At 46.1% G+C, this 20,761-nt stretch overlaps 1 protein-coding gene across 1 annotated transcript in view; it reads left to right on the forward strand.

Annotated features, from left to right (window-relative positions):
* The window catches only part of LOC138575023 (uncharacterized), a 35,950-nt gene extending 18,932 nt beyond the window's left edge, over nucleotides 1-17,018 (forward strand). Inside the window, exon 2 of the mRNA XM_069649449.1 lies at nucleotides 15,704-17,018. Within this exon, the coding sequence (XP_069505550.1) occupies nucleotides 15,704-16,786 (1,083 nt within the window). The 3' untranslated portion in view covers nucleotides 16,787-17,018. The remainder of the gene's footprint in view (nucleotides 1-15,703) is intronic.
* Nucleotides 17,019-20,761: the final 3,743 nt, after the last annotated feature.

Consider the following 20,761-nt stretch of genomic DNA (forward strand, 5'->3'; position numbering starts at 1 on the left):
GTTCTCCCAGTCTCAGGGTGCCTTACGCTTCCCGGTTCGGGTGAAATCCGGATTCTAAATGACCTGGATAGAGGCCCCAACCCAGCTCTAATTCCACACTGACTACAAGCTTTGTCCCAGTGTAAAAGGGTGCTTTCAGTGGTGGGTAAGAGGCTTGGAGCATGGCGCATGGCCCCTCTGGAGAAGAATGGGAGGTGGGAAAGCAGGAAAGGTAAGCAATCTTGTTTTATCGGGATCCATTTTGGGATGTTCTCCTCGGAGGCCCAGGTCAGCATCCGGGCCAATTGGGAGGAGTGAAAATGATGCTGTATTGAAGGGACAGTGAAACCTCCATTACCCTTGAACCTAAGAATAACACTGCGATACACCTAGGGGGTTGGGGGTTGACACTATATGAACTTCCCAATGTCATTTTGAAGATCTATGAGGTCCCGTTCAGGTACCCAGAGCGGGAGCAATTCAAATATGTAGAGCGATTTGGGGAGTGTCAATTTAATTGGGATAATCTGACCTAGCCATGAGATCTCTTGCATGTCCAACCACTTCAATAGATCTTTCGCTTCTTTCAATCGCTGAGGCATGTTGGCTTTCGTCTGGTGAATCGTTAGAGCTAATGGTTCCATGGCGAGAGAGTGAACACCAGGGGGATAGCGGGCATCACTGCCTGGTGCCCTTATCAAGGGTGTTCAGGGAGGACCATTGGCCATTTACTTTTGCCCTTGTGGAGGGGATTTGGAAATGAGCAATTATGTATTTAGAGAACATTGGGCCCAACCCCTATGCTGGGAGCAGCACCTACAGATATTCCCAGGACACACTGTCAAAGGTTTGATGTGAATCCACTGATAAAATGAGTCTGTCTTGAGAATGGGGGTGAGTGGGGCACAGGGCTATGAGATGTACCGCTCTCCTGTTTCCAATGACCCGTTCTGATGTGTTCAGCAGGGTGATAAGCTTCAGGGTCTTCAGGATCTTTGCCTCACTTCAACAAAAGGGAAGTAACCAACTCTGCCGTTGAGTCCATTACCCTCCCTGTATCGTGAAAGGAATTAAAATGTTTGGTGAGATGGGGCATTAGGACGTGGGCAAAGACCTTATAGAATTTGTTTGAGAACCCGTCGGGGATTGGAGCTTTAACCGCTGCGAGTGCTCAAATTGCCTGGGCCACCTCTAGCTCTGTTATCCGGGCCTCTAATGCCTCCCCGATATCCCTAGGAATAGTTGGATGAGCAGCATGGGCTACGAGGTGATGGGTGTTCATTCGGTCCCCATGGTACTCAGCTGACACTGCACAAAAATACTCTTCCATGACCCCCAATTTTCCTGCTTCAGTGATTATCCAACCCCCCCTCTTTATCCCTTAAGGACCCAATAGCATTACGTGAAGCCTGTTTATGCAATTTGGTGGCTAGGAATGTATTGGTTTTGTTGCCCTTTGATTAATAAAAGTGCTTTTTGAGGAGGATAGAATGGGCCGCCTTCTTCGTAAGAAGTGCCAGGTTTCAATGAGCAAGTGAACGTGGAGCAAGGTCGTCATGGCCTGGAAATCCCTTGCATCCCTGGAAGTGGGGGGAGTGACTTATCAATCGTCGGGTCCACGACACAATTAAAGTCCCCTCCTATCAAGAGGTCCCCGCCAGTGAACCCCACTAGGACTTTGGAAAAGGAGGCAAAGGTGGTGTCCTGATTCTCGTTTGGGGCGTAAATCGATGCCAGGGTACCCCTCCGTCCATTGAGGAGGGCGGCGAGTAGAAAGTATGTACCCTTCCCATCTTTCAGCGTGCCCCGGACTTTGATCGGAGCACCCTTGCGGATCAGTTTGGCGACCCGCGTCCATTGTGGCCACATGGACGAGGGAGTAAACCTTGGAGCAAAGGTGTGATTCATCCCCCGGCAGGAGGTGTGTTTCTTGGAGAAAGCCCGCGGAAGCCTCTAATGAGGACAGCCTTTGCAATATTGCCTTCCTCTTAATAGGGGAGTTAAGTCCCTGAACATTCAGGGAGATGGAGAGGTCCGGGGTCGGCATGGGAGATCCAAGAAACCCTGCAACGTGCTGCCTATGAACAGGAGCTGCAAGGAGAGTCTATAGGACATATCGCCTCTCCACTGACTCAGTCGTGTAACTAACTAAAAAAAAAAAGAAATGCCCCTTGACAACCGAAAAAATAGCAGTGAGCTTCAAAATCCATGGCAAGAACGTATTCCTGCAATACAAGAGAGTAGGGCAAACATTCCCCATGAATGCCCCCAAGAAGTGCAACCCCGCATTTCCCTTATGATCAATTAATGATGTAGCTACCCCAAGCCCTTTTGGCCAACAAGTAGCAGAGCCCAATGGCGGCACAGACCAACAGGAGCGGAGATCGGCTGTTTCGACAGTGACTGGCCTCAACGTTCAGTGTGGGTCAAACTGTGTTTTCTCGCCTTTCTTGTGAGCCAGATTCTTCGACCCTGCTCTCTTCCCTTTCAGCTTCCTACTCGGTATGGCCTCCGCATGTTCCGGGCGAATGTTCTGACTCCGCGCTACCTCAACGGGGCGCTCCTCTGTGGGTGATTCCATTAGTTCTGAAGTGTCTTCCTCTGAGGCTATAGAATAATGCTGGTTGCGGAACTCCAAACTGGAGCTTGCATGGGAACCAACATCTGTACCAAATTCAATGGGAGTGAAGCCAGGCCCTGGCCACATTGAGTTTGTTCCTGTTTGCTAGGGTGGGGCGAAAGATCCTGAAAGAGAGGTATAGCGGTATAGAGCCATTTTAGCAAAACACGATAGTTTCTTGATTTGTTAATGCAGCCATGATCGCCTACTTTTTTTGTTGGAAGCAATGTACTCTAGTAAGCACATCAGACAAGAGGTCATGGTGGTGTTCAAGTGAGGAATTAACTGTGTGTGTGTCCTGCCAAGGGAGATTTCAGAATCCTCAGAGGCCCAGGAGGGAGCGAAACAGGTCCTGAACATAGGCACCAAGTTCTTGGTATTGAATACCACGTAACCTAATATTATTCCTCCAAGATATATTCTCCAGGTCTTCCTGTTTAATCCTGACCAGCTCAAAGGTCTACCACGCGACTCAGGAGCTCTGCTTTTTCGTAGGCCTGCTCGCACACCAAGGTTTCTATGTTGGTCGTTCACTCTGGATTCCAAAGCCAGCATGAGTATTCATTTCCACTATAGACTTAGAGTTTGTTGCTCGATGCCTTGATCTCCATCGTAATTTCCTGTGTGACACTGCAAAGCATATTAAAGAGATCCTGTGCTGTAATCGGTGTCATCTTTCGTCGTTTCTGATGGGGAGAGATCAATCTCAACCTGCACTGCTTGTGTCAACTTGGGCTTCTGATCTTGCATCACATGCACCAACTTTGTCACCAGATTTCGGCTTTGGTTGAGGCTTGGACATTTTGGACTGAGGTAGGTTGCCCAGGCTCCCCACACTGAGGTCAGCCTCAAATGATCCGCCTGCCGAAGGAGCAACTACGCCAAGCAGTGAACAGCAGGCAGGACAACCTCCCACAGTGCAATGGCACCTGAGTTCCAACCGCCATGACAGCCCTGTGCAGAAAAGTCACCTCAATGCAGGACTGCACAGAAGCGGGTCAGGACATGAGTGCTCCCTGCTTTGTTTTGCTTTGTATGGCCAATTCACCCCCCCCAAGGCACACATCCCCACTTAGTCTAATGGACGCAGAGGAACCCAGGGGTGATGAAAGGGTCGGGTTCATGCCTTGCGGTGCAGGGCAGTAGTCATGCGTGCTTCCTTTCATAGAGGGTGGGGTAGGTAAGTGTGGCTGCTTCATGCACATCCCTGGCTTAAACAGCTATTGCCAGGTCGCAGCTGGTGCCCCTCCTTCGCTTACCTTATTCTGTAGGCATCTACCTTGGGGGAGGCTGGTGATGCGGGAGCCCAGTCTTGCTGAGTGCAGTAGGCCACTGGAAGGCCGAGCATGTGGCAGCCACCCGCGTCCATAGTCCGTGAGAGGGAGGCAGATCGGCAGTCCGCCTCTCGGCAGATCACAGCGGGAGAGACCAGAGCATGCGTCGCTTCGGTCCACTGAAGGCTCCGGTCCCAGACTCAATATGGCAAAACTTGCTCACAATAAGGACACCCCCAGCTGGAGATGTCGGCAGGATGATGCACTCTGACTGCTGATACCAGCCTCAGACACTATGTCTCTGGATTGGCCTGAGGCCATCTTGGCTGTGCGAGTGGTTGCAGGCTCCATACACCCTCTCCTCTGTGTGTTGCTGTGCCAGAGAAACTCTCACAAGGCTCCTGGGCAGCAGAAACTGTGGGGTATCAAGAATTTTGGGAAAAGCTAAGTGAGCACTGCATACAGACTCAAAATGGGGCAGTCAAGCAGAGCTTACAGCGGCTGCGTCTGCATGCCATGCGACCTGGCCATACCCCCAGGGAACAGTTTCAATTTGTAGTCTTGTCTAGTTCATCACTTCCTTGTGAATGTTTACTTTGGTTTTCCAGGCAGCCACTAGACTAGGCACCTTTTGCAGGGACATTGGCAACATCATTTTCAACAAACTGCACTCTATGAAACCTGCACCTTGGTGGCAGTGCATTCAAAAGCAGTCAAATTCCAAGCACGTGCTTGCAACCAGCCTGGGGCACCTTCAATCTAGAATCTGAATTAAAATCGCAACTTCTTTCTCCAAGAACATGCACGTAATCCTGCTGGACTTCACACTTTAGCCACTGCACCACTGACGCAGTTGCACTATTAGGGTCTTATGTTATGTTACTGGAATTGATGATACCTACAGAAACTAATGGTAACTATAAGCCTAAGCTCAGTGCTCTTATTATTTTTTTTTATGAATTCTATCTATGAAGCAAGACCTGCTCCAATAGGCAACAGAGTGGTGGACCATATCATGGGAAGGGATCAAATGGAACCCTCATCTAGTGTTTTTTTTTTTTTTTTTTTTTTTTTTTTTAAAATTTATGTTGAGTTGAGTGAAGTGTATTATTTATTTGAATTTTTCATGGCCCACCAGAGGAAATGCAACCAATCCTCTGGGTGAAGAGTGAGGTGGGGAAGGGAGTGAGGGAATACGGTTAAGGGCGAATGTAAGCCCCATTCAGAGCATCCCTAGGTCACCTTCTAGGACGGTGGCATAATGCCTCTACATAACTTCACATATACTTGTACAGGGAAAACATTTGACGGTTGTGTGAAACGCCCGTTATGTGTGTGAGTCATGGACTTCAGATGACCGTCATTGGAGCTTTAACTTCGCTCTTCTCGCAGTAAACCTTTCTCTGCTATTCTATACCCTCATCTCTCTGCATGCGACCGTATCATTTCTCTCCCTTTACTCTGCACCTCCTCCTGTCACTACTCTTGTCTCTACTCCCCTCCAACCACCTCTTGAGATATGATGCCCTATTCATTGTACTGGTGCAGAGGATCTGTATTGCCCTCCTCACTATACTCCTCCCCTTAACAATTCTACCCCCCATTCTCCTGTTCTACATACATGCAAACATCCAAAATTGGTACCACACTCTATCCCTCACCTTATCTTCATTCTTGCCAAAATGATCACCTCCACTTCCTCCACCTGCTGCACTCTCCTCTTTGGTGTGTCAGTCCTCCTTCACCAACCTCTGACCTCATGCGAACACCTCTCGCTGCCACTACTGGATTTCTTTTATAGCCCTCCTTTTTATGTCTAGAAGGTTCCGTCTGCTCCTTACCTCCTTCCCGGGGTCAATCTGGTTCTGAACTAATCCCATCTCTTTTGTGGGTTGGAATTATTTTTTTCAGGAAATCTTCTATGTAAATATCACAAACGTTATATTGGAAGTACAAAACGAGAGCTGTAAGTTAGAATAAGAGAACATTTATCTAAAATAGGGAGTCAAGATCCCAAGTACCCTATAGCACACCATTGGCAAGAAGCACACCAAATGGACAATAAGACAGAGATGAGATTCATTGGACTTCAGAAAATTGCTCTTGGAAGAGAGGTGGTGACAGAGAAAAAAACTCTGAGGCAATCTGAAGCGAAATTAATATGTAAACTGAACACATCTGTCACTGGTCTTAACTCAGAAAATGAGATGGTATCTTTTCTTCATTTTCCTTCAAACAACTTTTTAAAAGATCCTTACAAAACTCCATATTGCATGTAGTTAATTCAAGCAATGTTGGCATGATTAATGTTGACTATTGTTTCAATGTACCCCACTGTTCTAAGTAAACCGATTATACTCGCTGTTAAAAGCAAGAAAACGTGAAGCCTTCATTTGAGAACAGGTGTTGGCATAATTCTTGATTAAAGCAATGGATGTTTTTGTTATGATCGATAGAAACATATGTTGGTGTACAATTTGAGTAACGAAAAGGATGCTTTTGTTACAATTGATCAGGCGCTGTAATAACCCAAGGATCAACGTATCACTGATAATCCAGGAAATATTTGCAGTGTTTTAGAAGATTAAAGTAAATCACACTAAATACACAGACACGAGTAGACACAGCAAACTACGTGTTTATATGAACAGTTCAACATATACGAGAATACTTTGAAATATGAGTAGTGAAAGAACATTATTACCCCTATATATGAGAAATTGTGAATATTTTGACTGCTCAATTTCGTGATGTAATATAACAAATATATAAAACAGAATAGAAGATTATTAACAACAAGTACTAGGTACTTGCATGAATGGGCGAATTAGAATAGACAAATAGCAACTAAATGAGCCGTTATTTCTTTACAAATACGGGAACTAATACACTTTACCAAATTGCCAACATCGTTCTACAGATGGTGCCATAAAGTATTATAAGAAGCGTGTATAAACGGGTATCTCCAATTTTGAATTGAAAGCACTTTGGGCTACAGCCCATTGCGTGCTATTCCAAACGAGATTACGATCCCAAACCATGGCGATGGGAAAATAGTATGGAAACAGAAGACAGCCGAACAGTGGCACAGTAACTATGACAACGGAAGACAACAATAAGGCAATGGCGACGGCATTCTCGCACACGAGAAAAGCCAATGCGGATGATCGAGATACTGTGGCATCGGTATGGAACTCTGAGTTATTTAATATACTATCTTTGAACAGTCGTAGAAGTTTAGACACTAATTAATAGATTATGCAGCAGTACCTTAGGACGTGCCGTCCTTTGGATGTTACTGCATGCGTAACATTGCGCAATATAAGAGGAAGGGTTACAGATTATGTATACGCGACATGCATGTAATATATGACTAGGAGAGCGACACTGCCTAATACTACCTGCATCAATGCATTTTAAATAACGCATTAACAAGCAGCGTTATAACAATAACAATATAAAAAGGGTTTTTGAAGTAAGTAAAGCAACAATACGGGAATTACCGTAAAAATGTTCGCAGGGATTCAACCCATCTATTACAAATCGGAATACAAAGATTACAGAAGAATGATGGTAAGAATTCGACTATTTAACTGTATAGAATGTCAAGTAATAAAAAAACAATCCGTGGACAATCGGATACATGTTATGCTAATTAAATAATATAAGCAACAAGAGGATTTACTGGCATTTACCAAATTAAGCCAGTTAAAGGTCATTACTAAGGCTATTTAACTATACCTATATTTAACAATTGCTTACCAAGTGAACTTGCCTAGTAACCGCGACACTGAAAAACTAGCCAATGACCAGCATAACAGCAAAGACAATTTGTCTTACAAGTTGTTTCTTTTCGATTCCTTTCTCCTTTACTCCCAACAATCCTCCCTTACACCAACCCTGAATGTCTGGCATCTAATTCATTTTTTGATATTTTTTTATTTTTTTTATTTGGCACATGCCATTCTTAACATATGATGTTTTGGATAGATGCTATTCACTTATTTATACAATGTTCGACTTGGTACATCACAACGTACTGCTCACAAATGATTTGTGTGTGATGTAACGGTTGCATAAAAAGCAACAAAAATCTGTTGGTTTTGAAATCATGCATAAAGTAATTAGCCCAGGTTTGATAAAGGCAAACCGCCGAAACGCTTGTCATCAAAATGGCACTTTGTTGACGTATCATTAAAAATATTCACTGATGAAACTTAACTTGGCGCCTGGTCTCCTCAAGTATTTGTCTTTAAGTCTTCAGAAGGAGCCTTATCCGCCCCTTTTAGTCTCCATTTCCTTCCAGCTTGCCATTTGGTCTACTGCATAGTTTGTTCTGTCGTATGTTCTTGGATCAAGTACGTCACTGTCCGAATGGGTTTTTGAGCATGTTCCCTCGTATCCCCTATGTAAGGAAGGCATGGTATCAAAGTAGGATAGACACAAGTGACCACAGTTCAAGGGTGTTTACTAAACTGTGAAAAGGGTGAGATAAACACCTAATCTAAACCTAAATCTAAGATGAGAGGGAGCTACAACCATAAAATAATACAGTCCTAGTAGAGTCTAGTCAAATTAAAAAGGGCCTATACTAAAAAGAAACTATTGCCAATCCTACTGCTGTGCTACAAAATAGTGTGGGATAATGTTCACAAGGAAAGAAAGAAATGTTCACAAAGTTATCAGTCAGGATGTTATGCCGGAGTCTCCCTTCCCCATTTTTTTAGCACAGGACGAGGCAGGACTTTTGAGCACAGCACACTTGCTTACAGTTCCTTTTCTCTATATCAGGGACTTCTGTGCTCAATTCTATTCTCATGCAAAGTCTCTTGCTTCAGAGGGCCTGACATGAAAACAAAAGTTCCTTCCGTTAATCTTTACCTCGGGTGATTACCCTTCACCCTTGGATCCCCCTCATCCGGGCTCCGATCCTTCTCGGTTAGTCTCCCTCCGTCGGGCTCAGACCATCCACTCACTGGACAACCCTCAGTCGGGTTCGTAGTTGTCGTGGCAATGTAGTTCACTTAGCTTCTTCACAATGTGGGGTTCACTTCCCTTGGCTTTTCTCTTGACGTCCCTCAATCGGTTCACTTTCGCCTTTCAATCACAATCTCCTTATTTGTCAATCTCCTTATTTGTAACATTTAAAAGTCTCAACGTCATCTAGGTTTAGTTGGGTCACCCTCATCCGGGCTCAGCCCTATTTTAAACAGTCTTCTGAAGGGCGATCACGCCTCGCTGGGTTACTCTACTAACCTATGGCAAGGGCGTACTTCACAAAATCACAGTTCGCACAGCGTTCCCCTCAGCCGGGCATAAACGTTCTCACAATTCCGCAATCGTCAAAACCTCTGCAACGTGTCGAGGACTTTAGATTGTACAAGGGGGTTTGGCTTAACCCTTGTATGACCACCTTGACACCTAACGCCGGCCTTCCCTATGGCCTCTTGGTATTTGTAGTTTTTTTGTTTTTGTTTGACTCAGTTTCTTTGTTCAGGGCAGGGGTACCAGCCAGAGACCTCCAAATGAGCGCCCACGTGGCGCCGGACCACTCTCTCTGGTACCAAGTTCGTTCTCAAAGGACCTCTGTAAATTAATCTTCTTAATGTTGCCACTGCAACCTTGAGCCTAACACAGTCCGGTCCACTATCGGGTTTTTCTGACTCCCCAGCTGTGCTGAACTTGTTGGTGTTTCTTTTGCTGCTGGAGTCGAGGATGGTACCATTATGGCAACCACATCTCTCCGCCCTGGCTGTCGGGTCGGGAGGGTTCCATGTACCACTGACATCCGTCACACCATTCGCCAGCTGCGATTCCGGTCTTATGTTTCCTTTGTTGGAGGCTTTGCAGGTCTGGGTTGAAAATGGCAAGGGCAGCTCCCTCCTTGACGTCCTTTCTGGTCTCGCCGCCTTCCTCCTTCGTTTGGACAGCTGTCCTGGAATAACTGCTTCCTTGTGCGTTCGACCTTGCTCAGTGTGCTCTTGTGCTCTGCCTTTTATCTCTATGGGGATGGGAAAAGGCAGCCAGGTGTGTGTAGTTGTTGGCAATTGTCTGACTCTGCCTGACCCTTGTGTTGGGACATGTCAAGTAAACGGCTCTGGTATTAGTCCGTTGTCGCTCACGGTGTGAGAAAGTGTTTGTATTGGAAAAGGGGGTGGGGGGAGTTAGTTTCTAAATGTCCAACTGGCCGGATGGGGAAAAAGTGACCCCCTGTCACAGAGAACGTGTATGCAAAATAACAAAAGGTAAAATACGCTATCTCATGGATGAAACGACTGCCCAAAGCTTGCTCCAGGGATCTCCTTGGATTGTACCTCAGTCTGGTTTTGGGGAACTCGCACCCCACTTCTTGCCAAAGCCTTTCAGCACTGATGTATGTGATGACTGCATTTGTTACTGCAAATGTCAAACATTTATTTTTTTGTTTTTGAATTTTTGCACTCCTTGTAGAAAGTAATTAAGCAGTGGGAGATTCCCCCCCCCCCCCCACCTCCAGTCCCCATGCCTAATTAATACCCCTGCCCCACATGCCATCCATATTTGCGAGAAGTGCAAACATTGGAAGAAAAACCCTTGCGTTTTCGGGTTCAGTGATGGGATTCGACATTTTTGTCCTATCCCTTTCAGCACGAAATCGTTCTAGGGGTTAGGGGGCCCATTCTCACCAGGTCCACCTGTCATGGCACAAGATTCCTGGGCTGTCTGGGCCTGCACCCCCTTCTGCTCTTCAGTGGTCTGACTCTTCATCTGCTTGAGACGGTTCAGGGAAGCCGCAGGCCAGGTAATTAAGGGTGGCGAGATCTAGCTGATCTAGTCTAGCTCTCTGGATTCCCAGTCTTGGTCCTTCTCCTGTCCCATCTGTGAAGGATCTTGGCGTACAAATATCCTCTTTTATTCTCAGCCATCCTTCAGATCTGCCTCATCTGTCTGAAAGGCTATTTAAAGTTAAATATCCTGTGCATAGTCCTTCCCTTTCTTACTTTCCAAATCTGTGCACCTCTGGTATCCTCTCATCCTGTCGACCATAGTCTATTGTAACGCCCTACTTTTGGCACAGCCTGCCTACAACCTGCATGTTTCGAAGAATACTGCAGCGAGTCGCCACCTCCACGCCTAGACGTGCTCATCTCCCCAATACGTCATCTTCATTGGCTTCCCAAGTACAATTTAAGTCATGCTGCCCGGTCCACCATGCTTTCCACAGTGGGGGAGCCGAATACGTCCAGGTGAAATTCCCTCCACCCCACCAGGCATATGGGTTCCCTGCTAACCCCAAGGGGTATTATGCCCTCCTCACCAAAGTTACTTCTCTGGACCAAATCCTGTCCCAACAACGTGTCTTTCCTGTCAAATCTTCATTCTGGTTTTCTATGCCACCTGCCCCCACGTCTGAACAAAAGACCTTTTTTCATACTCATGATAATCGAACTCCTCCTCAGCTGTTTCCCTTACATCCTCCTCCTCTGCCCCCCCACCCCTATTAAGTTGGGAACCCATCCTTCCAACAACCTCTTCCAATAAACCTTCCTCTGCCTCCTTTTCCCCCCTTGGTCTCTCTTCACACTGCCCCACTCCACTTTCCTAGATCTTATATCCACCACCTCCTTCAACTCCTCTCAATTATTCCACACTCCACCTGTGCATTGTCTCCAAACGCTACCTTGCTCCTTCCTTCAGCAGTCCAACAGCTTTCCAACAGAGCTGGGTGGTTTTCCTTTTTATAGCGTCCCTGTCAGTATCTGCAGAGGGGACCCTGCGTAGATTTGAAGGGACAGAGAAGCGCATACAGCAGGAAGGCGAACAAGAAGGAAGAGCCGCCAAGGTAAAAAAAAAAATGTAACGGGAAGAAAAGGCAGACCGTAATGGTGACCAAGTAGGGGTGGGAACCATATACTGGACAAACAATGTACCCTAGGGGTCTACATGGGTCAGACATGAGACTGCCCGCTGACATAAGGGAAGCGCAAGTTACAATAACAGATTGTAAACCTGCAAGCACATGGGAAAGGGGCAGCAGGAGTGTCGTCTCTGTGTAGACCTTAACACACATACAAGGAGTGAACTTTTACCAGGCAAGTCTGTGTGGATCCAGCAGGATCATACAGTGGAGGCCTTCTGTGAAAACGGCAATCGCCCACTGTTACATGAAACGGACTATAGGTAAACGAGACAAAGGAAGACGGTGCAGACGTTGCCTCCTAGGAATACGAGTCAATCGCTGTACAAAAGAATACAGAGGCACATGTGAGTACAATATAGAATAATAGAAACTAAATGCCCAAAAGGGGGGGAAAAAAAGAATTCAGAACAGGAATTAGGTATGTACGAAACTGTAATAATGTCATAGAACAAGATAGCTGTAGCAAGGTAATCTATACCAAGGGGCTTCAATAAGGTAACTCTAGCAAGGGACTGGGATAATGTAATTAAAGCAGTCTATACAACCGGACTGAAAACTATAGAAAGTAGGTGTACAGGACTCACCGAAACAAGAGGAAACAGTATGACTAAACAGAGTAATGCTTGAGACTGTACGGACTTGAGATATCCAGAGAAGGGCAGAGCAAGAAGCACGGAAGGAGACTGAAAGGAAGCAGCACAACTAACAGAGGCTGGAAGCTGCAGGGACACTGCACGATAACTAGGGGCTAGCATCTGCAGGAAACGAGCACGAATAAAAGAGGAAAACCTACTGGTGGTAGGCAGAGGAGAGGGGGGAGGGCAGAACCTGCAAAACGGGACTGTGGAAATGAGCTAGGCAACACTGGTGGAGGAGGGATAAGTAATCTGCAAAACACAAGCAGAATGGTCCACAAAGCAGAGGGATTCCAAATGGATCCCAGCTGCACGAGGTTCAAAGTTCAACGCACGAACAGGACCCTTTATGGTGAGGCAGCGTATAAGCCTTGCTGGCAGGGAGGAAAGCCAATGTGTATTGGGCTGCACACAAGCAGTCAAAGGTGTGGTTAGTGGACCTCGCTGGGAAGGACTTTCGGAAAGGAGCCAGTGCTGACGAACACCAGGCGTTTTTGTATAGAAACAAAAGCACAGTAATTGTCTAAATAATAATTCAGGGTCATGTCTGTTGATGGTTGACCACATCCAGCGGGTCAATAGACAGTGCTATCCAAAGGCAGAAATGCAGAGTCGTCACAGTCCCAGCTCCCACCTTCAGCTGGGCCCCAGGTTGATGATGATTGGATGTGCTTGTATGTGATTAGTTGGGGTTGCTTTCCTGTAGGGATTTGTCAGGTATCAAGTCATTTTGGATCTCACTGCGCAGCCATGCCTCTCCCCAGGATGACTTACTGATAATTGCCTCCTACCCCATTACTTCAAGTGGTTTCTTCACCATCTAAGTCCTCCCTATGATGATGTGAGGTCTAGGATGGTTCAAACGAGTGTTTGGGGAGTATTTGGCTTTCTTGAGCTCTGCAGATCCTGTGACGCCCAAGAATCTCCCCTATTCCTTTTTTGATGGTCCGCAGATGCAAGGGTTATCAAAACTATCCTGGGGTTCCGCCTCCAAATGGTCTCCTGTTTTTCTGCATTGCCCCAAAGCCACAAACATGGGGTACTCGCCCTGCCGAGCCCTGGGTCATAGACCAAATATAATAGGTGTCCCTCTTTCTATTCCCAAATAAGGTCCTTCTTGTCCCGGGCCTTGAAGTTCCCTGAGTGTGGGGTTTATGGTTTTGCTAGTATCAAATGGGAATGGGTTTTTTGGGCAATTAAGTCCTTACGTTACTGACCCGTGTTAAGCAAGGGGGCTGCAGTGGAAGCTGACAAGGTATCCCTCCTATGGCACCTCTGGGGCCACAATTGTTTGGCATGGGAGAGGGGGCTCCCTTGGCCCTTGGGGAGCTTTGACTGTCAGCCTCTGATGCCATGTCGTCTCATGACCAAGAAACAAGATATGGGATCAATCCCACCAGCTAAATCGGGGGAATGATTCACCCATGTTCCCGCAGCAGTGTGTATATGAGATCCAAGAGGGTAAGATCCTCCCATCTTACCTTCTGCAATGTCAGATGCACTGTCCTGGGGACATAGGGCAAGCATTGCTGGTGGAATCAAACCCATATCCTTTGCTTCTTGGTCTTAAGACCACATGCCATCAGGGGCTGTCAGTGGAAGGGCCTAGGGGCAGGGATATTCCCCTTGCCAGAGGATTGTGGTGCCATAAGAGCCAACCCCTCGCATGCTCATGTTAGCAGAAGAATGGCTGTTGCAACATATGAAGCACCAGATGGGGAAATGGGGCAAGGGCAGAGTGCCCCTACATCTAGAGCCCTGTCCAACCTTGCAGAGTTATCTGCAGCATCCCACCCACCACCCATTTCAAAAGGACAGATCGAGGGTTCCGTCGAATGAGCTAGAGACTCGTCCCTGTGGATTAGTGTGAGCTGAGAGACTGGAGTCCTGACATTGTACCTGTGGGAAACGGCGACCGTCCTTGCAGTCTCATGGCCCATTTCCTCTGCTCAAGCACATTGACGTATTTAGGCCCACCTAAACTGGTTTAAAGATTCTGGAAAGGCACCAGTAACCCTACAGCTCCCACTGCAGAGCTGCATACATAGGTGTGGGAGAGACCAAAGGAATTGGTTTTATAGCCCAAGAGCCTGCTGAGGACTGCATTTCCAACACTGGTTAGCCCAAGATCTTGAGAAGAAGCCACTAAACTACAGAAGGCTACATTCCTGAACCGGGGGAGAAGGTGAGCAACCTAAAAGCCTGCTGTCTAACCAGACAGAAGAAAGGAGAGGAAGGGGGGAAAAACCTACTGCAGGCTTTACTTTAGACACTGACGAGAACCAACACCTAGCAAGAGCCTGCTGAGGGCTATAATTCAGATGCTGGGAGGCACCACACACTGAGGAGAACATATTTTGAGGGTTACTTCCTGGGTGATGGGAGGAGACCACAGAAGACATTGGCTTGGCCTGGGGGCGGGGTGATGCAACCTACAGCTGGTGGGTTATGAAAACCAAGCCTGAAAAAACCTGTGGCTAGATGGTGATAATATCCGAGTCAGACAAGTACCCGTAGGCATGTGGAATGGGTCGTCAGTACTTGCTGGTAGGTAAAGTCACAAAGCAAGCTTCTTGCTATAATCCATCCTGAGACTATCACCTTAGTGTAGCATCAAAGAAGCATACTAGGTGCTATAACCACATGCCTGTGTAGTAGTTGTGAATATCTTGGGAGGAGCAGCGTTGTATTGGGGCAGTCGAGTCCTGTTTATTAAAACCATCCTGACCTCTTAGTTGAAAAGTCTTCGGTTGTTTCTAAAGTGATTCCCCAAGACCCTGTAAGAGTTAAAACCGGCCAAACCATCGTGCTTAAAGGTTTTTAACCCCATTTGACAACTGTGTTCTCACATAGGCTAACCCTCATATTGGGCACATTATTAAAAATCTGGAAGACTGATGAAATTATGGAGACTGGGAGAACACATGCAGTGTATTCATCAGTATGCAATGTCAATGTGCACTTCAAGCGAGGGGGTAACTGTACATGTCTTTACCCAATGTTCCGATATGAAAATGATGCAATACATAAGTGTCTTCAATTAATTTGTCTGCATATGCAGAGTTGAATGATAAAAGGATGCTACGGCACCTAATTCACTGAGCAAGATAAAATGGAGCAAAAGGTATCAAGGCAAAAGTATTTCAAAGATGTTAGTTCTCTTTCTAAGTACTGTGTATATGTGCCCGCCTTGATTAGTAGAGCACTTCTGTTTTTTTTATGAAGTTGCATTTGCATTGTGTTCATTGTTAGTAAATTGCTTTTTTTCCTTCTCCTTTTTTTTGGCAATTTTCAGCTGTTGATGGCTAGGATATGGCAGCATCGCTGCACTTCATCGCCTGTGATTGGTAACTGCAGTGACTGGTGGGAACAGGTGGCTCTTCAGGAGTTTGGGCCACAGGACTGGCTGGAGAAGTTCCATATGACCAAAGACACATTCCTCCTTCTGTCCAACCAGCTGTACCCTAAACTGTGCCATCAGAACACCCGTTTGAGTCCGGAGAAGAAAGTTGCTCTGGCACTTTGGAGACTGGCCACCAATATAGATTGCAATATTGCAGGCACCCTGTTTGGTGTAAGGTCTTCAATGGTTTTAAGATGTGTGAAGGAGGTGTGCCAAGCTATAGTCTCCCTGCTGAAGCCACTGTACCTGCGATTGCCAAATGATCATGAGTTAAGGAACATGGCCCGCATTTTTAATGCACAGTGGGGCTTCCCACATTGTGTTGGTGTTGTGGACACAATACATATTGCAGTGGCATCCCCCACACACTGCATTGATGACTATAGGAACAGTCGCCACTGTCCCGCAATGGTTCTGCAGGCAGCTGTGGATGGGTTGGGCCAGTTTTGGGACATCTGTACCGGCTTTCCTGGTGGGATGGAAAACTGGGACATCTTGGAGAATTCCTACCTGTGGATCTTGGCCAGGGATGGTGGGTTGCTTTCTAAGCCTCCAAAGCTCTTTGGTGGTAGAGCTTTGAAGTATGTCCTGTTGGGAGATGCCTCCTACCCACTTCAGGACTGGCTCCTAAAACCGTATTTGGACATTGAGAAATTAACGCCACCACAGTTGTACTTTAACTACAGACTCAAGCAGGCTCACAGTGTGATTGAGAATGCATTCCTGCGCCTGAGGGCACGCTGGCAGTGCCTTTTGCAGCCTAACAACCTCACCCTGCTTCCCACCATGGTGCTGGCTTGCTGCATCCTCCATAATGTATGCGAGATGCATGCCAGTCCATTCAGTGATGAGTGGCTGGAGGCTAATGAGATGAACAATTTCCCCCAGCCCAACCATCCTCCTTCTGAGTCCATGGATGATAGTGAGGCTGAAGAGGTGCGAAAACATTTCTGCAGCTATTTTCAAAATCATTAATGGAGCTATCTATTGGCTTGTTTAAATAATCGGTGTGTTATGGTCCTTAACCACCCTGATAAGAATTCAGGCATTTAATAATTGAATAGAAGCTGGAGGAATTGTATATTTTTGATTCCATTGAAAATCGTAAATTACCATGCTGTAAACCCATGTATGTATAGTTTTACATGGGGCAAAAATCAAGTTGCAAGCTACTAGCCAGCCATTAAAAAGTCACTTGCCCCCTCAATTCATTACATGCCCACATCACATTATTTCTTATTCGCCAATTGCTATTGGCAAGTGTAACGTTTGCCCCCTGGAGTATTGTATTGCACAGAAATTGAGTCTGCGTCAACATGTGGCTGTTTGACCTGGGTAACAAGACTGACCATTTGTGATAAGTGAGTTTGGAAAGTTCATGTTTAATGGCACTGTGGAAGTGTGTTTTCAGGTCAGCAGTGTTACAGTGGCAGGAGACCGGTAGTATGTTTGAGGACATTTTCTGATCCCTGGTTCACTCTGGTACTAAGGCTAGGCTTTCAAGACAATGCAGTGCTATATATAAAGAGATTTAGCACGGAGCTCAGTAAGGCACACGCAACACCCACCTCCTAGAGTGGGATGATTTGCCAGAAGGAGCGTTCTTTTCCCCCCAATCTCATGACTGTGTTGTGATTGGCCTATTGCAGAAAGTAAATGTGGATGATGTGATTGGTCAGTAAGCTTGAGGTGATTTGATTAGTCTGTGCACCAGTTGGTTGTGAGAATGCATGTGGGAGAGTTCCAATCAATCTCGTCCCGTTTAGGTTTTCAATGAATATTTTGCACGTTTGCCTTCATGTACAAAACTGGCAGGTGATACCACTAGTAGATTACGGGATGAAATCTCCAGCCTTACTAAACACACTGAACGGAAAGGGTTGGATTTGCAGAGGAGAGCTGCCATCTTTGAATAAAGTACACCCAAGGATGGCAGCCTTTTACACACTTCCCAAAGTAGGACCCACCCATAGTGTCTGCCATTGACCCACTTCTAAAACCACTCTATCTCTCAGTGTACGTGGAACATTTTCTGAAACCTTTTGTAGTAGAGATACCTTCATATGTGAAAGATTCAGAATCACACAGGCTATACATATGAATCAAGGAGATATCTTGGCCACCATGGATGTGGAGGTTTTATATACCTCAATACCACAACAAGAGAGTTTGAAGATAATTGAATCCATCCTAGCCACATGTGAACATCCTCACCACCCTCCGAGCACATTTATTCTAGAGTGTGCACGATTAGCCATGAACAAAAACTCCTTCATATTTAAAAAGCTCTATAAACGACAGTAGGGGGTGAGCATGGGGGCTTCTTTTGCTCAGAAGTAGCCAACCTATATATAGCCCACTATGAGAGGCTCTATATTTTCTCTGAGAATGTTTGCCACCTATGTATCGGTTTGGAAACCATACATAAACAATGTTTTCCTACTCTGGAATGGTGATGGAAAGCTATGTTCCATCAATGGCTTAACAATTGTGACAATCATATCCAGTTCACTGTGATGTGGGATAAAAAGCCCCTCAACTCTCTATACCTAATAACTTGTAAAGGAGAGGACAGTTTGCCTACATCCTTGTACAGAAAAAGTGTGAAGGTCAAAACGCATACCTTAAGCTCCAGTGACTGAAAAGGCTATGGACAGAATAAATCTATGATCTCAAAAACTTAAAAGTTACCCAATTTGAAGAAAATTAAACCACCCTTGAAGCACACACAAATGACTAAAGTTGTCAAAAAGATACTCTCCTGATGAGCCCCCCTGACCCTAAGAGGGTGAAACTGGTGTAGAGAGTACATTCTGAAGTAAATAAAGACTATGCATGGAAAATATAAATAGTGTTACTGGTCTAATTTGTCTCTCACCTTGAAACTGTAGACTTGATCATCAGTTTGGCGCAAACACGACAATACTAACCCTCGGAATCTAGTGTTATAACATAGTCTGATTAGTAACCAGATTAAAAGGATCATTCAAAAAATTTGGCATTTAGTCAAAGAAGGTACACTTGAGGAGAAATCACTGTACCTTCAAAAATAATCCACATTTGCGACAGAAATTGGTACATGCTTGTACAATTACATTGGAAGAACAGACAGTACGCATAATGTGTGGATTTCTTCCTGTCAGTGGGCACCATAGATGTGGATAGTGTGTGGTGTGTAATTATAAAGAGACATAACACGACTTTGAATATGGGAAGATCAAATGGGAAACTAAGAACACACACTAATTGTAACAGCAGAAATGTTATATACGTGACTGAATGTCCCTGTAACTTATTGTATGTGGGTAAAACCATCCGCCTCGTGAAACGCCTATCCAAACACAGATCATGTATTTGTAACAATGTGTCATGAACAAGTGCTGGAGGGGCCCGGCAGGCAAGAGCTGAGGGGAGCCAGGGAGGAGGCCTCAGACTAAGTGCTAGGGCAGATGAACCCCAAGGGCTGGATGCAGAGCTGCCAGTCAGGGGCCCACAGGTGGCAGTGCTGTAGGGGTGGAGGGTGCTGGCGTCGATTGGGTAGAGGGCCTGGTATCCTGTGTGATTGTGGTCCAGGCCACCAGTCTCTGCGGCCGTGGGGTGATTAGCAAGGAAGGGAAAGAGGTAGAGAAAAACAGAGTTGTTAGAGGTTTCCGGAACTTTAGGAGGTCTGGCTCAAATTTGAGGGGCAGGGAGACTGTTCCAAAGGGAGGAACCAGCCAAAGAGAGAGACCTGCCCCCCACTCTGCTTGGACAAGCGTTTGACAAGCAGAGAGTTGGAGTTAGAGGAGTGTAGGGCTCTAGGAGGGGAGTATTTAGGGAGGGAAAATTGCGGATGGCATGGCCCTGGCCCCAGAAAGCCTTGTGGATGATGAGGGTCTTGAATTCGATCCTCACAGCCACAGGGAGCCAGTGGAGAGATTTTAGAGCTGGAGAGATATGGTCCTTGGACTTGCAGTCCTATTATGGATTACCTGAAGGGGACGTAGGGAGGAAAGGGGGAGAATGAGGAAGAGGCTGTTGCGGCTGCGCTGCCTAGAGAGGACCAGAGCTCTGGAGAATCGGCGCTTTATTTGAATACTAAAATGCAGCAAAAAACGACAATGTGCAGGTTTGAAGGCACATCCAGATTCGATTTTTTTTTTTGCCTAAACACTAGAATGCAGCAAATGGACAGTGTGCAGGTATAGCACACGGCGAGGTACAATTTACAAATGATTCAGAACTACAAAAGTAAAGGAAGGCTTCAAGAGTTAGGAGGATGAGGAAAGGTATTGGTGCAGAGGGCCCTAGAAAGGTGAATTGCGTCTGTCAGGAGAGAGTAAACTGTCGGCTTTAAGTGGTATATTGAGTTCAAGGATCAGGCAGGAGGAGGCAGTGGGATTGAGGCGGTAGATGTGCGGCTGAGCAGAAAGGGGCCCAAGCAAGCCGGGTCATGGTGAAGGCCCATTTCGTGGGCATGAGGGGTGCTGCAGAGGGTGCCATAGGTGTGAAAAAGGGGCGCAGGGAAACGGGAGTGCCGCAGGCAGTTCTCATACTCCATCGGCAGCATAGGAGAGCGTGAGACTAGACACATCAAAGGCATGCAGCGGTGGGGACTGAAATCAGGGACTCAATCTGTGTGTGGAATGGAACAATCTGATTATTGATTCGGGGTAAATGTATTGCCTCCATTTCAAACTTATTTTCTCTCAATGTCAAAATCTGTTTGTGCCACCCAGCGTGATGTTCCATTAATTAGTCAATTGGTATGTGGTGACATTCTCATAGAACAGCTGCACTAATGTTGTAATTACTCGGGATGGTTGACGTATGGCCATGATGTAACATCAGCCCTGCTTATAGGTTTCTTTAGAGAGCCTGTGTTTATCGAGCACATAAACAGCGGATAGATTGTACTCCGTTTACTCCCAAATAGTCAAATCTAAAAGCACCATAAAAAAATGGCCGAAC

The sequence above is a fragment of the Ambystoma mexicanum genome, chromosome 1p, assembly GCF_040938575.1.
Source record: "Ambystoma mexicanum isolate Mex_15411 chromosome 1p, UKY_AmexF1_1, whole genome shotgun sequence".
NCBI lineage: Eukaryota > Metazoa > Chordata > Amphibia > Caudata > Ambystomatidae > Ambystoma > Ambystoma mexicanum.